Here is a 15,384-nt window from a genome sequence, read left to right as displayed (position 1 = left end):
ATCAGCATTTTTGGCAATTCAAGGGCCATAATTCCAGTGCCTGGGCTGATTTGGCTATTTATTAAACTTGGCCGAGGACTTATTAGCAAACACATTTTGATCAAGTTAGGTGAAGATCGGATGAGAAATGTTCGACTTACCGCGTGGACAAGATTTGTGACAGACGGACACACACACAGACAGGAGTAAATCAATATGTGGTGTGGGAGACATAACAAGAGCGCCACCTACAGGTGCCATCACTAGTCTGCAACTGCTGGACAATATATAAGAAGAGTTAAAAATACAGATTTTCTAAGTAGAAAAAGGGCCGTAATTTTGACAAAATGCAGGTTAGAGTTATAGTCCTTAATCTAGACGATAAAAAGTATGCAAAGTTTCAAAGATGTAGTTTTTGCGAGGTAGACCTACACAAAAATTTTAACCAACACCGTCTATCAAGTGATGACAATACCTCAAAGATTTTTATCAAAAATCAGACCAGCTAAAAATATCTTTTAATACCACCAAAATAAGTTACAGAAGAAAGACAAAAAAAGAAAACATTTCTTTCAATCATTTATTTAATATTAACATGTTGATGAAACATGCACAAAATTGTAACATACATGACAACATGAAACACAAGCATGAAACGAAATCGTAATAAAAATGAAGTGTATCTGTGTGCTATGGAATTTATTCTTGTCCTTGACACTAAACAAGCAACATTTCTATGTTAAATACTTCATAAGAAATTGCTGCAACTTACTGATTAGCACTTTTTCACAAACTAAAGTTTATAAATATTTATAGTCTATTTTCAGAGACTCCGACTTAGATCAGCCTCAAATTTTAGAAAATGGGTCACGACCTTGCATTCTCATGAAACAAGACCCGTTTTTAAGCTTTCATCACAATCAAGCTAAAAATAATTAGTAAAAACTATGGAAATACATTTATCAAAATAATGATATGAACCCACTATTTTTTCTCTTAAATATACAGCTGCAGTATTTTTTCGTTACAACTGTTTTAGTGCCCATACAAGTTTTGTTCCACCAAATACATTAAGCATAGATTCCTATATAGCTACAATCCAAGAGCAGCAAAATACTGTTCATGTGTAAAGTATAATTTTCCCCACCAAAATTTCAGCACAGCAGCTAACTTGAATAATCTTTATTGCAATACAATGTTGATTAAGCACTTTTAAATGGGACAAGTCCTAAATGCATATCATCACTATTCTTCAAATACCGTGTCTTATTCCTGCTTCATTTCACAACCAACAAAAATACTGAAGATTCTAACCAATGTTAAAGTTGTTAACCTTTACCATGCTAAATTTCTAAAATGGACTGGACCATCATTCAATTTGGGCAGTACCACTTACTATTCAAAGGGATGTTCTGAAAAATTACAGACTGAATAGCAAACAGTGCAGACCATGATCTTTTTTTTTCCATCTCCTGAAAAGTGACTAAAAATGACAGACAAGGTTTTTGAAGAACAGTGAAGATATGGACTATCAATTGATGAAATTCATGATATTTCAGTATTGAAAACTAAGGTAATACTCGATTTATACTCGATTGAAAAAATGCTACATTGTAATGTTTCAATTTCAGAGCAAATATAACTAAAATCAAATCATATAATGTGCGCATAATGAAAATGGATGTACCTATTGAACAAAATTGACTCAAAGTATCACATCTGAAAGTGCAACAGCTAAAAATCTCAAACACAAAAAGTGTGTACATTAACACTTTAAGACATCAGTACAACCTACATTTTTCTAACAGTCTGTCAGTGACTACACATGCAAGGTGCCCCACAGTGACAGCTACCATATACTAGCCACAGTTAACAACTGGTTACATGGTGGACATTAAATACTTTGAACATAATGTCTTTTCAGAGATATAATACATACTATATTGTAGGTCTCTGTTTACTTCTGTGAAACAATAAAATGAGCCACGCCATGGGATAACCAACATAGTGGGTTTGCGACCAGCATGGATCCAGACCAGCCTGCGCATCTGCGCAGTCTGGTCAGGATCCATGCTGTTCGCTTTCAGAGCCTATAGCAAATAGAGACACTGTTAGCGAACAGCATGGATCCTGACCAGACTGCGCAGATGCGCAGGCTGGTCTGGATCCATGCTGGTCACAAACCCACTATGTTGATTTTCTCATGGCACGGCTCAAATTCTTATTCAGATACTACAGTATACCTCTAGACATGAGGAAAGTGTATTACAACTGTAGGAACTGAGTTTTCCTGTACTAATGCCATTAATTTTCAAAGGTGATAACCTATTTTCCACAAATCCAAACTTTTCCCAAAACCCCCAAAGTGTGCAACCATGTATGTGGACAAACTTGGAATATATATTGCCACCGAAGATAAGAACTTATGTCATTAAATAGGAATGAATGATTTGGAACTGTGCTATACCTGTTTTCAGTATTTCTACTTGTGTACCATTCACATGCATGTATAATTTAATCCAATAATATACTCGTATTTAAAAAGTCTAACGAGTGAAAGAAAGAATTCTAGCCAAGTACCATATATATAAATCACTTATTATTGAACAGCATATACTGGTATGGACTGGAACAGAAATGAACACCCTTGTGTCTTCTTCTGGTCTAGTTCATAAAAACATTTTTCATGCATCATGTGATATGTGTATACATGTGATATAGCAAGAATAATTAAACATGCTGAAAATTTAACATTTTTTGTTCTGCCAGACTTTAATGCAGAAGTTCTCTTTCAACTAAAAACAAAACAATACAATACACTTGGAAAGCAAAATCTTAAACCAACACAAAATGTTTAACATTCTATCAAACAATATCAACTTTCCACTGACATTTCAACTGTTACCATTAACAATGATCTGTATTTCTCACCATGTTGTCAAAAAAATTAATCTTCCTTTTAATTTTGATTCAATAAACAGCATAATCATATCATAATACGCTTTGTTATCAGAACTTCCTTTAAATTAACTTTCAGTTTTATAAAACAATCTTTGTTCAACCTCCCTACTTATAAATTATGTATTCAATTACTTAAGTACCAGTAAGATCTCACAGCTTATCACAAGAAGCTTGTTACACGACAGTGTGTCACAATTTCTTACAAATACAAATGAAAGAATGGTATAAATTATTTATTCTAAGCTTGATTGTTATTAATCAACATCCATTTCCGCTGGACCGTTGGGTTTTGCATCTCCCGCTGAGTCGTCCTTTTCTCCATCCTTTGATTCTGATTTATCTTCCTTCTTTTCTTCCTTCTTTTCACCTTTCTTATCATCTTTTGGTGGTTCCTCTTTTGGCTTTGGTTTTGGTTTGTTGATTATTGGATTACATAACGTATCTAAATCCTGAAAGAAATTAAGATAATGAAGTTTTAGAGCAAATCAACAATACAAGTGTTCAATTTTTCATTGTTAGTCAAACTTGTTACAAGATAAAAATAATTTCCCACTATTCAAATAGGGACTCCATCAATCTTAGCATTATCAAGCCATTTCATGCTTTTTTGTGTTAAATATGTGAGCCGTGCCTTGAGAAAACCAGCATAGTGGGTTTGCGACCAGCATGGATCCAGACCAGCCTGCGCATCAGCGCAGTCTGGTCAGGATCCATGCTGTTCACTAACAGTATCTCTAATAACAATAGGCTTTAAAAGCGAACAGCATGGATCCTGACCAGACTGCGCGGATGCGCAGGCTGGTCTGGATCCATGCTGGTCGCAAAGCCACTATGTAGGTTTTCTCATGACACGGCTCATGTGATGTCAGTTATCAGCATACATTAAACAAGAGCAGAAAGCTGGACTTCGGTGATTTCAGTCAGACAAGGGCCATAACTTTAGTCAGGCAAAACTTTCATCTCTAACTGCGTTATTAGAGTATGATTGATAAGAAGAATGTCAACAGTTACTGAAAAATGATTTAGCACGCAAAACTTCATGGAGTGACGCTAACGATGAAGATGCCGGTGCGAACAGAAAAAGTTCCTACTATTCTTAGAGTAAAGCTAAACATTAATCCTAAGTTCAAGTTTTTCAAAGAAGTAAAAATTCATTGAAACATGCCTATTTTTAAAATGACCTCAACTTGCATAGTCTAAAATTTGTGAGTGCATTCAAACTTGTCCCTTATTATAACACTTGTCAAGTCTAGATATTCCTATGTTGCTTGGTAAGAAGAAGCTAAGAAAATTATATAATTATATATTAACAGAAACATACCTGTCTTGTTTGTCTAATCTGACTTGCCAGCACAGCTGGATTTTCATGTTTTTTCAGTTTGTTCTGTGCATTCATTTGTTTATCAAACCACTCTTGTTTCTCATTCAAACATTTGTTCACTTTGTCAATGTCAGCTTTTTCTATATGACTATACTTTTCATCCTTGGCCTCGACGGCATCTAGGAACTTCCTTACATGCTGTAAACCTGTACCAAGCTCGTTGAAAGCTGCTGGTCTCTCACTTGATTCCCTGTATCTATTTGCAATCGGGTCACCAGATTTCTGCAATATTTCAAAAATATATTCATTAAACATCAAAAAATTACCCTAAAACACTTCCATAAAATATTTAACAGTAGCATGTTACACGGTATCAATTAAAAGATCAGAATCTGCCCTGATACAAATCTTCATAACAAATTTCAGATATCAGAATCATCATTTCTATCGCACTTCTGAAATGGCTACTTATAGCTGTACAGCTCATTTAATAACACATTCTCATGATTTGCCTGAAGACTGGCGTGATTCCATTCTGCTCACCGCACACCTGTTTCAGAATATTAGTTACAAAACTCAAATCCACTCCAATATCGACCTTCATATCAAACATCAGAAATCAGGGTCATCATTTCTATCACACTTATACAAAAGCAGATATCTAGCTCTCAAGATCATTTGACAACAAATTTGCCTAAAACCTGGCAAAGATGTATTTTGTCTCTTATTAACGCAAATAAACAAATGCACTGTATCAGTTAAAAGATCAGAATCTGCCCTGATATAGATCTTCATATAAAATATCAGATATCAGAATCATCATTTCTATCACACTGAAGGAGCATCACATTATAGAAAGCTCAAAAGCTCATTTAGCAATATATCTGGCTAAATGGCCTAGTACAACACTTTCTTGTAAACTTATACACTGAAGAACGTTTCAGAATATTAGACAAACAGATCTGCCTGATATAGATCCTAATAAATATCAGAACAGAATCATCATTTCTTCCACTGAGGAATCACATAATAGTTAGTCAAAAGCCATTTAGCAAACATCTAGCGAAATTGGCTAGATACAACACTTTTCTTGTAAACCTTTAAGCTTATGGAACTGTTTCAGAATATAGACAAAATCAGAATCTGCCCTGATATAGATCTTCATATAAAATATCAGACATCAGAATCATCATTTCTTATACACTGAAGGAGCATCACATAATAGTTAGCTCAAAAGCCCATTTAGCAATACATCTAGCCGAAAATTGGCCTAGATACAACACTTTTCTTGTAAAACCCTTTAAGCCTTATGGAACCTGTTTCAGAATATTAGACAAAATCAGAATCTGCCCTGATATAGATCTTCATATAAAATATCAGATATCAGAATCATCATTTCTATCACACTGAAGGAGCATCACATTATAGAAAGCTCAAAAGCTCATTTAGCAATATATCCGGCTAAAACTGGCCTAGATAGAACACTTTTCTTGTAAAACCTTATACACCTTAAAGAACCTGTTTCAGAATATTAGACAAAATCAGAATCTGCCCTGATATAGATCTTCATATAAAATATCAGATATCAGAATCATCATTTCTTATACACTGAAGGAGCATCACATAATAGTTAGCTCAAAAGCCCATTTAGCAATACATCTAGCCGAAAATTGGCCTAGATACAACACTTTTCTTGTAAAACCCTTTAAGCCTTATGGAACCTGTTTCAGAATATTAGACAAAATCAGAATCTGCCCTGATATAGATCTTCATATAAAATATCAGACATCAGAATCATCATTTCTTATACACTGAAGGAGCATCACATAATAGTTAGCTCAAAAGCCCATTTAGCAATACATCTAGCCGAAAATTGGCCTAGATACAACACTTTTCTTGTAAAACCCTTTAAGCCTTATGGAACCTGTTTCAGAATATTAGACAAAATCAGAATCTGCCCTGATATAGATCTTCATATAAAATATCAGATATCAGAATCATCATTTCTATCACACTGAAGGAGCATCACATTATAGAAAGCTCAAAAGCTCATTTAGCAATATATCCGGCTAAAACTGGCCTAGATAGAACACTTTTCTTGTAAAACCTTATACACCTTAAAGAACCTGTTTCAGAATATTAGACAAAATCAGAATCTGCCCTGATATAGATCTTCATATAAAATATCAGATATCAGAATCATCATTTCTATCACACTAAAGGAGCATCACATTATAGAAAGCTCAAAAGCTCATTTAGCAATATATCCGGCTAAAAATGGCCTAGATAGAACACTTTTCTTGTAAAACCTTATACACCTTAAAGAACCCGTTTCAGAATATTAGACAAAATCAGAATCTGCCCTGATACAGATCTTCATATAAAATACAAGAGCTGTCTCCATAGGATGACACATGCCCCCGATGGCACTTTGAATGAATAGTTAAGGCCGATGTTAGAGTTAAGGACCTTGGACCTATGGAGCTGGGTCTTGCGCGCGACACGTCGTCTTTACTGTGTCACACATTCATGCGTAATTATTTTAAAATCCATGCATGAATGACAATGATATGGACCGGACACGCCCATCAATGCACTATCATGAAAAATGACCTTTAATGTCTGAGTGTGACCTTGACCTTTGAGCTACGGACCTGGGTCTTGCACGCGACACATCGTCTTACTGTGGTACACATTCATGCCAAGTTATTTGAAAATCCATCCATCAATGACAAAGATGTGGACCGGACACGCCCATCAATGCACTATCCTTTAACGTCTAAGTGTGACCTTGACCTTTGAGCCACGGACCTGTGTCTTGCGCGCGACACGTCGTCTTACTGTGGTACACATTCATGCCAAATTATTTGAAAATCCATCCATCGATGACAAAGATATTGACCGGACACGCCCATCAATGCACTATCCTTTAACGTCTAAGTGTGACCTTGACCTTTGAGCTACGGACCTGGGTCTTGCACGCGACACGTCGTCTTACTGTAGTACACATTCATGCCAAGTTATTTGAAAATCCATCCATCCATGACAAAGATATGGACCGGAAACGCCCATCAATGCACTATCCTTTAACGTCTAAGTGTGACCTTGACCTTTGAGCTACGGACCTGGGTCTTGCGCGCGACACGTCGTCTTTCTGTGGTACACATTCATGCCAAGTTATTTGAAAATCCATCCATCGATGACAAAGATATGGACCGGACACGCCCATCAATGCACTATCCTTTAATGTCTAAGTGTGATCTTGACCTTTGAGCTACGGGCCTGGGTCTTGCGTGCGACACGTCGTCTTACTGTGGTACACATTCATGCCAAGTTATTTGAAAATCCATCCATCGATGACAAAGATATGGACCGGACACGAAAATTGCGGACAGACTGACAGACCGACAGACGGTTCAAAAACTATATGCCTCCCTTCGGGGGCATAATAAAATATCAGATATCAGAATCATCATTTCTATCACACTGAAGGAGCATCACATAATAGTTAGCTCAAAAGCCCATTTAGCAATACATCTGGCCGGAAATTGGCCTAGATACAACACTTTTCTTGTAAAACCCTTTAAGCCTTAAAGAACCTGTTTCAGAATATTAGACAAAATCAGAATCTGCCCTGATATAGATCTTCATATAAAATATCAGATATCAGAATCATCATTTCTATCACACTGAAGGAGCATCACATTATAGAAAGCTCAAAAGCTCATTTAGCAATATATCCGGCTAAAACTGGCCTAGATAGAACACTTTTCTTGTAAAACCTTATACACCTTGAAGAACCTGTTTCAGAATATTAGACAAAATCAGAATCTGCCCTGATATAGATCTTCATATAAAATATCAGATATCAGAATCATCATTCCTATCACACTGAAGGAGCATCACATTATAGAAAGCACAAAAGCCCATTTAGCAATACATCTGGCCGAATATTGGCCTAGATACAACACTTTTCTTTTAAAACCCTTTAAGCCTTTAAGAACCTGTTTCAGAATATTAGACAAAATCAGAATCTGCCCTGATACAGATCTTCATATAAAATATCAGATATCAGAATCATCATTTCTATCACACTGAAGGAGAAGCACATAATAGTTAGCTCAAAAGCTCATTTAGCAATACATTTGGCTGAAAATTGGCCTAGATACAACACTTTGCTTGTAATACCCTTTAAGCCTTAATGAACTCATTTCAGAATATTAGACAAAATCAGAATCTGCCCTGATATATAGATCTTCATATAAAATATCAGATATCAGAATCATCATTTCTATCACACTGAAGGAGAAGCACATAATAGTTAGCTCAAAAGCCCATTTAGCAATACATCTTCAGTGTTCATTCCAGGATTTTTTTAAGTGGGGTCAAAGGGCCCCATGATGGCAAAAAATTGGGGACATTTGAAAAAAATAGGGGCCATGACAGAAAAACTGATTTACATGAAAGGAAAGGCTGTATTTTTAACACTTTTCTTACATGGAGTTCAAGGTAATATTTTCGTGGTTCGTAAAACATAATTACAAAGAGAAAAGTGGACACTTCACAGGTCGCTCAACACGACAAAAACGAAACAAGTCATAATATTTTGATCGTTACCGAAACTTAACCACGGAAAGTCCGACAGCTATGAATGCGGATTTACTAAGGAATTAATGTTTGTCGCCTGATTTTGGCTAAGCGGTTACGCTACTGAGTGGTCTAGCGGTCTCGAACATGTCATCTTTCTTTGGAAATTTGTTCTCCATCGTCTGCTTTTTTTCAACGGTTAGAGAAAAACGTAAAATTGGATTTCTTTTTTCTCCGAATCGCGACTGTTTTTTTTTTTTTTGTCCGCCATTGCATAGCAACATTGAAAGCTGTATGTTGTTAGGCGACCAGAGACTGGCTACTATTTTAACATCGACCAATGAAAATGCGCGTTACGTCATCGGAAGAGTTGTATTCGATTCACAACTTCTGGAAGTCGGCACATTGTAAACAGACTGTTTTCTGAAAAAGTGTGCGCCCAGCGGGCGCTATAGGGCAAACTTTTATGCGCCAATACGGTAAAATACGCGCCTATGACCCCATGGCGCGGCCTGGAATGAACACTGCATCTGGCCGAAAACTGGCCTAGATACAACACTTTTCTTGTAAAACCTTTAAGCCTTAAAGGTCCATTACTAAGGGAAAGTGAGTTGGCAATTTTTTTCATAGCCAGTGCATCGACTTCTGCAAGACACTAAATAATGAAGATTGGCAGGTCAAAATTTACAGAAGGTCTTTGGAACTCAAAGAAATTCATGTGTATTATGTTGAAATTTCAATGAATCGACAGAATGACCCCCAAGGTCTTTTTAACTTTCTTCATACTTCATAGAAAAATAATTGTACATATACTGCGATTTATTTCGAATTTCTACATACCAACTTTCATTTTCCAATAAAATGAAATAGTTTCTGTGCTTTTTAAAAGAAATTAAAATGTTCACTTTCCTTAGTATTGGACCTTTAATGAACCCGTTTCAGAATATTAGACAAAATCAGAATCTGCCCCGATATAGATCTTCATATAAAATATCAGACATCAGAATCATCATTTCTTTCACACTGAAGGAGCATCACATAATAGATAGCTCAAACGCTCATTTAGCAATACATCTGGCCGGAAATTGGCCTAGATACAACACTTTTCTTGTAAAACCCTTTAAGCCTTAAAGAACCTGTTTCAGAATATTAGACAAAATCAGAATCTGCCATGATATGGATCTTCATATAAAATATCAGATATCAGAATCATCATTTCTATCACACAGAAGGAGCATCACATAATAGTTAGCTCAAAAGCCCTTTTAGCAGTACATCTGGCCGAAAATTGGCCTAGATACAACACTTTTCTTGTAATACCCTTTAAACCTTAATGAACCCGTTTCAGAATATTAGACAAAATCAGAATCTGCCCTGATATAGATCTTCATATAAATATCAGATATCAGAATCATCATTTCTATCACACTGAAGGAGCATCACATTATAGAAAGCTCAAAAGCTCATTTAGCAATACATCTGGCCGGAAATTGGCCTAGATACAACACTTTTCTTGTAAAACCCTTTAAGCCTTAAAGAACCTGTTTCAGAATATTAGACAAAATCAGAATCTGCCCTGATATAGATCTTCATATAAAATATCAGATATCAGAATCATCATTTCTGTCACACTGAAGGAGCATCACATTATAGAAAGCTCAAAAGCTCATTTAGCAATATATCTGGCTAAAACTGGCCTAGATAGAACACTTTTCTTGTAAAACCTTATACACCTTAAAGAACCTGTTTCAGAATATTAGACAAAATCAGAATCTGCCCTGATATAGATCTTCATATAAGATATCAGACATCAGAATCATCATTTCTATCACACTGAAGGAGCATCACATAATAGTTAGCTCAAAAGCTCATTTAGCAATACATCTGGCCGGAAATTGGCCTAGATACAACACTTTTCTTGTAAAACCCTTTAAGCCTTAAAGAACCTGTTTCAGAATATTAGACAAAATCAGAATCTGCCCTGATATAGATCTTCATATAAAATAGAAAATATCAGATATCAGAATCATCATTTCTATCACACTGAAGGAGAAGCATATAATAGTTAGCTCAAAAGCTCATTTAGCAATACATTTGGCCAAAAATTGGCCTAGATAAAACACTTTTCTTGTAAAACCCTTTAAGCCTTAATGAACCTGTTTCAGAATATAAGACAAAATCAGAATCTGCCCTGATATAGATCTTCATATAAAATATCAGATATCAGAATCATCATTTCTTTCACACTGAAGGAGAAGCACATAATAGATAGCTCAAAAGCTCATTTAGCAATACATCCGGCCGAAAATTGGCCTAGATACATCACTTTTCTTGTAAAATCCTTTAAGCCTTGAAGAACCCATTTCAGAAGAACCTGTTTCAGAATATTAGACAAAATCAGAATCTGCCCTGATATAGATCTTCATATAAAATATCAGACATCAGAATCATCATTTCTATCACACTGAAGGAGAAACACATTATAGATAGCTCAAAAGCTCATTTAGCAATACATCCGGCCGAAAATTGGCCTAGATACAACACTTTTCTTGTAAAACCCTTTAAGCCTTAAAGAATCTGTTTCAGAATATTAGACAAAATCAGAATCTGCCCTGATATATAGATCTTCATATAAAATATCAGATATCAGAATCATCATTTCTATCACATTTAAGGAGAAACACATAATAGTTAACTCAAATTCTATCCATTCTTCAGTATTGCCGAGTAATTTACAGAAGTTTTCTCGTACCTGTATTACATTATAATCACAAATGTTCATTTAATATCATGTTTGTAATTTGTATTTTCTCTAATATATTCTCAGAATATCGCAAGGAACAACCAATAATTTTAACATTTCTTGTTTTTCCTTTTAGACAGAAACGCAAGTCTTTTGGGAAATGATTTAATTTTTCGGGCACGATGGTTTGTATATTTCACCATGGCCTAGATACAACACAAAATGTTCATTTAATATCATGTTTGTATTTTGTATTTTCTCCAATATATTCTCAAAATATCACAAGGAACTACCAATAATTTCAACATTTCTTGTTTGGCCTTTTAACTCCACAGAAACAGTGACTTTTATGAAGTGATTTTAATTTTTCGAGCATGATGGTTTGTATTTTTTGACCATGGCCTAGATACAACACTTTTCTTGTAAATCCTAATAAGCCCTAATGCACCTATTTCAGAATATTCAGACCAATAATGTGACATGTGTATTTGAATGAAAGTTTTCTGTGATTATGATCAGAATATGCCCTGAAAAGATACAAAGTTCAGAAATATGATCAAAGTCTGACATTTAGTGCCTGTTGTTCTGAAGTGTTTATTGATTTATAAGTTTTAGACTGGTACTCACTTTAAGTTCTGCTAATTTATCCAGGTAGACTTGTTTTTTCTGGTCCTCTCCTTCATCATATAACCAGTCTTCAGTATCGCCAAGTAATTTACTGAAGTTTTCTCGTACCTGTATTACATTATAATCACAAAATTCTCACTTAATATCATGTTTGTAATTTGTATTTTCTCTTAATATATATTCTCAGAATATCACAAGGAATTGCCAATAATTTTAACATTTCTGCCTAGAAAATCTCTGAAGAAAATTCTTGTTTGGCCTTTAACTAGAAAGAACATGACTTCAAAAATTTGTGAAATGATTTAAATTTTCAAGCATGAAAGTTTGTGTTTTGATCTAAAACAGCTGTTTGAAGATAGGAATTCATGGATGTCAACTTTTGAGGAATTCATGGATGTCAACTTTTGAAAAATGAGTGGGAACTTGACCCATTTGCTAGGATCTTCCTAGACCTAAATAAACCATAAAACTACGTACCCTGTGAATATTAATAACTTCATAGAATTCATCTTTTAAGAAATGACTGCTCTTTAGATATTACTAAAAGCATGAGCAGGCACCTTGGTAGAACCGCCAACATTCCGCAAGTCAGGTCTAACAAAATTTCACATTTCAACTAGATCTGCTTTTGAGAAAGGCGCATGTCTCCCACAACTGCCTAATCATCTGAATAGTAAGTCTGTCTTTTTATACTGTTTACTCACAGAAAATATACCTTTGATAGTTTTGGAGTAAGTGGCCTATTGGATAAGTGTTTGAGTAAGCAGCCTATCGGTAATTCAAGGGCCATAATTCTGAAGTGCCTGGACCGCTTTGGCTAGTTATCGAACTTGGTCGAGGACTTATCGGCAAACACATTTTGTTCAAGTTTGGTGAAGATCAGATGAGAAATGTTCGACAAAGTGAGTGACAGACGGACACACAGACAGACAGGAGTAAATCAATATGTCTCTAACCACACAGTGGTGCGGGAGACATAATTAAGGTAGTGGACTTGTAAATGCAGTCAGGTTTTTCTGTGTGCTTTTACAATTCTTGCCAGTGGCAAATATCTATTTATCTGGAAAGAGCAACTTACATCTTCTTGACAGAATTCTTCATACGGGCCACACAGTCTATCCCTCATTTCATACACATATTCTTCTACAGCATTCTTAGCGTCACATCTCTCCTTCTCTAACTTATCTTGCATAATCATATGATTCTGCAACCATCAAACATATATATAAATGTAACTATGTATTGTTTGATACGGTACTAAATTAAATTTACTCAATATCTCAATATCTAAAATTCAAAATTATCAAATTGCTTGGAAAACTAAAGCTATATAGCATTAATCAGATACTTGAAGACATCATTTCATGTCAACTACAATTCAACCACTTGCAACTAGACTATAAGCATATTCTTTCCAGCTTTGATGATGGAGGAAGACCCCAGGTGCCCCTCCATGCATTGTTTCATCACAAGCTGGCACCTGGGTAGAACCACCGACCTTCCGTAAGCCAGCTGGATGGCTTCCTCACATAAAGAATTCAATGCCCCGAGTGAGGCTCAAACCCACATTGATGAGGGGCAAGTGATTTGAAGTCAGCAACCTTAACCACTCGGCCATGTATGCCCCCTATATGCATCTAGGCCTACTACTCTTACTATGCAAGAATATCTTCTGATCCAACATAAGACAGTTCAGGCCATATATCGACCTTCTAGCTTAAAATGGTAAAGGAAGACACAACAAGAGCTGTCACAGGAGTGCAAATTATACCCCCATAATACGGCCTTGTCACAGCCAATGTCAAAGCTAAACTTGCTTGACCTTTGACCTACTGACCTCAAAATCAATAGGGGTCATCTACTGGTCATGATCAACCTCCATATGAAGTTTCATGATCCTCAGCCCAAGCGTTCTCAAGTTATTGTCCGGAAATGGTTTTAACTCAGAGTCACTCTGACCTTTGACCTTTTGAACTCTAAATCAATAGGGGTCATATGCTGGTCATGACCAGCCTCCCTATTAAGATTTCTGATCCTAGGCCCAAGCATTTTCAAGTTATTGTCCGAAAACCTTTTAAATGTTTCGGGACACTGTGACCTTGACCTGTGACCTACTAACATCAAAATCATTAAGGATCATCTGCTGGTCAAGAACAACCTCCCTACCAATTTTCGTGATCATAGACCCAAGCATACTCACATTATCATCTGGAAACTGTTGTGACCTTGACCTTTGACCTACTGACCTCAAAGTTGAACTTGACCTGTATTTCACGATGTTACACCTGTGTACCAAAATTTATTATTCTAGGACCAAGCTTTCTCAAGTTATCATCCGGAAACAGTTTAACTGTTCAGGGTCACTGTGACCTTGACCTTTGACCTACTGACCTCAAAGATGAACTTGACCTGTAATTCATGATGTTACACCTGTGTACCAAAATTTATGATTCTAGGCCCAAGTTCTCAAGTTATCATCTGGAAGCTGTTTAACTGTTTAGGGTAACTGTGACCTTGACCTACTGACCTCAAGGTCCAACTTGAACTGTATTTTCTGATGTTACACTGGTGTACCAAAAATTATTTAAATCTGTCAAGCCTTTCATGAGTTATTGTCCGGAAACCATGAAAACCAACGGACCAACAGACAAGCTCACTCCTATATACCCCCAAACTTTGTTTTGTGGGGGTATAACAAGGTGTCATTTAAACATCATTTCTGGCACAGGCCAGCTTAAGGATTGAACTGTCTGCCTCGTGAACATCTCACAATAGACAGAAATCCAAAGACATAAGGGAAAAGGAATTTGTAGTCATCTGTACATATGAAGGAAATTATCAGGACACACATTTTAACACAGCTTTGCTGAAAGCTAGAGAAACAGGTCTGGATTATTTTTGTCTTAATCATTCTTTATGTGGGAGAAAGTTTAAACCACTGACAAACCTCTCTCTCTTGTAGAAGATTTAAGACATCATTTGGAAAGTCAGAACTGAACACTTCCACTGGAAGATCAACACTCTTTGTTTTCGGTTTCTTCTCTTTCTTTGTACTGCCTTCATCCTGTAATACCATAAAATAAAAGTGACAATACTGGCCAAAATAACGCCATCTAATACACTTAAATAATCTTACCAGATATTTTGTTTTGGTTGGGTTCTACAA

At 35.9% G+C, this 15,384-nt stretch overlaps 1 protein-coding gene across 1 annotated transcript in view; it reads right to left on the bottom strand.

Moving 5' to 3' along the window:
* Positions 1-545: 545 nt before the first annotated feature.
* The window catches only part of LOC123556998 (heat shock 70 kDa protein 4-like), a 56,735-nt gene continuing 41,896 nt past the window's right edge, over positions 546-15,384 (bottom strand). The window contains exons 13-17 of the mRNA XM_045348160.2: positions 15,166-15,282; positions 13,297-13,422; positions 12,219-12,326; positions 4,262-4,543; positions 546-3,389 (exon numbers count right to left, since the gene is read on the bottom strand). Of these exons, the coding sequence (XP_045204095.2) occupies positions 3,195-3,389; positions 4,262-4,543; positions 12,219-12,326; positions 13,297-13,422; positions 15,166-15,282 (828 nt within the window). The 3' untranslated portion in view covers positions 546-3,194. The remainder of the gene's footprint in view (positions 3,390-4,261; positions 4,544-12,218; positions 12,327-13,296; positions 13,423-15,165; positions 15,283-15,384) is intronic.

The sequence above is a fragment of the Mercenaria mercenaria genome, chromosome 5 (genome assembly GCF_021730395.1).
Source record: "Mercenaria mercenaria strain notata chromosome 5, MADL_Memer_1, whole genome shotgun sequence".
Lineage (NCBI taxonomy): Eukaryota > Metazoa > Mollusca > Bivalvia > Venerida > Veneridae > Mercenaria > Mercenaria mercenaria.
Note: the sequence above shows the minus strand (reverse complement) of the source record. Positions and strands in the feature narration are given on the sequence as shown.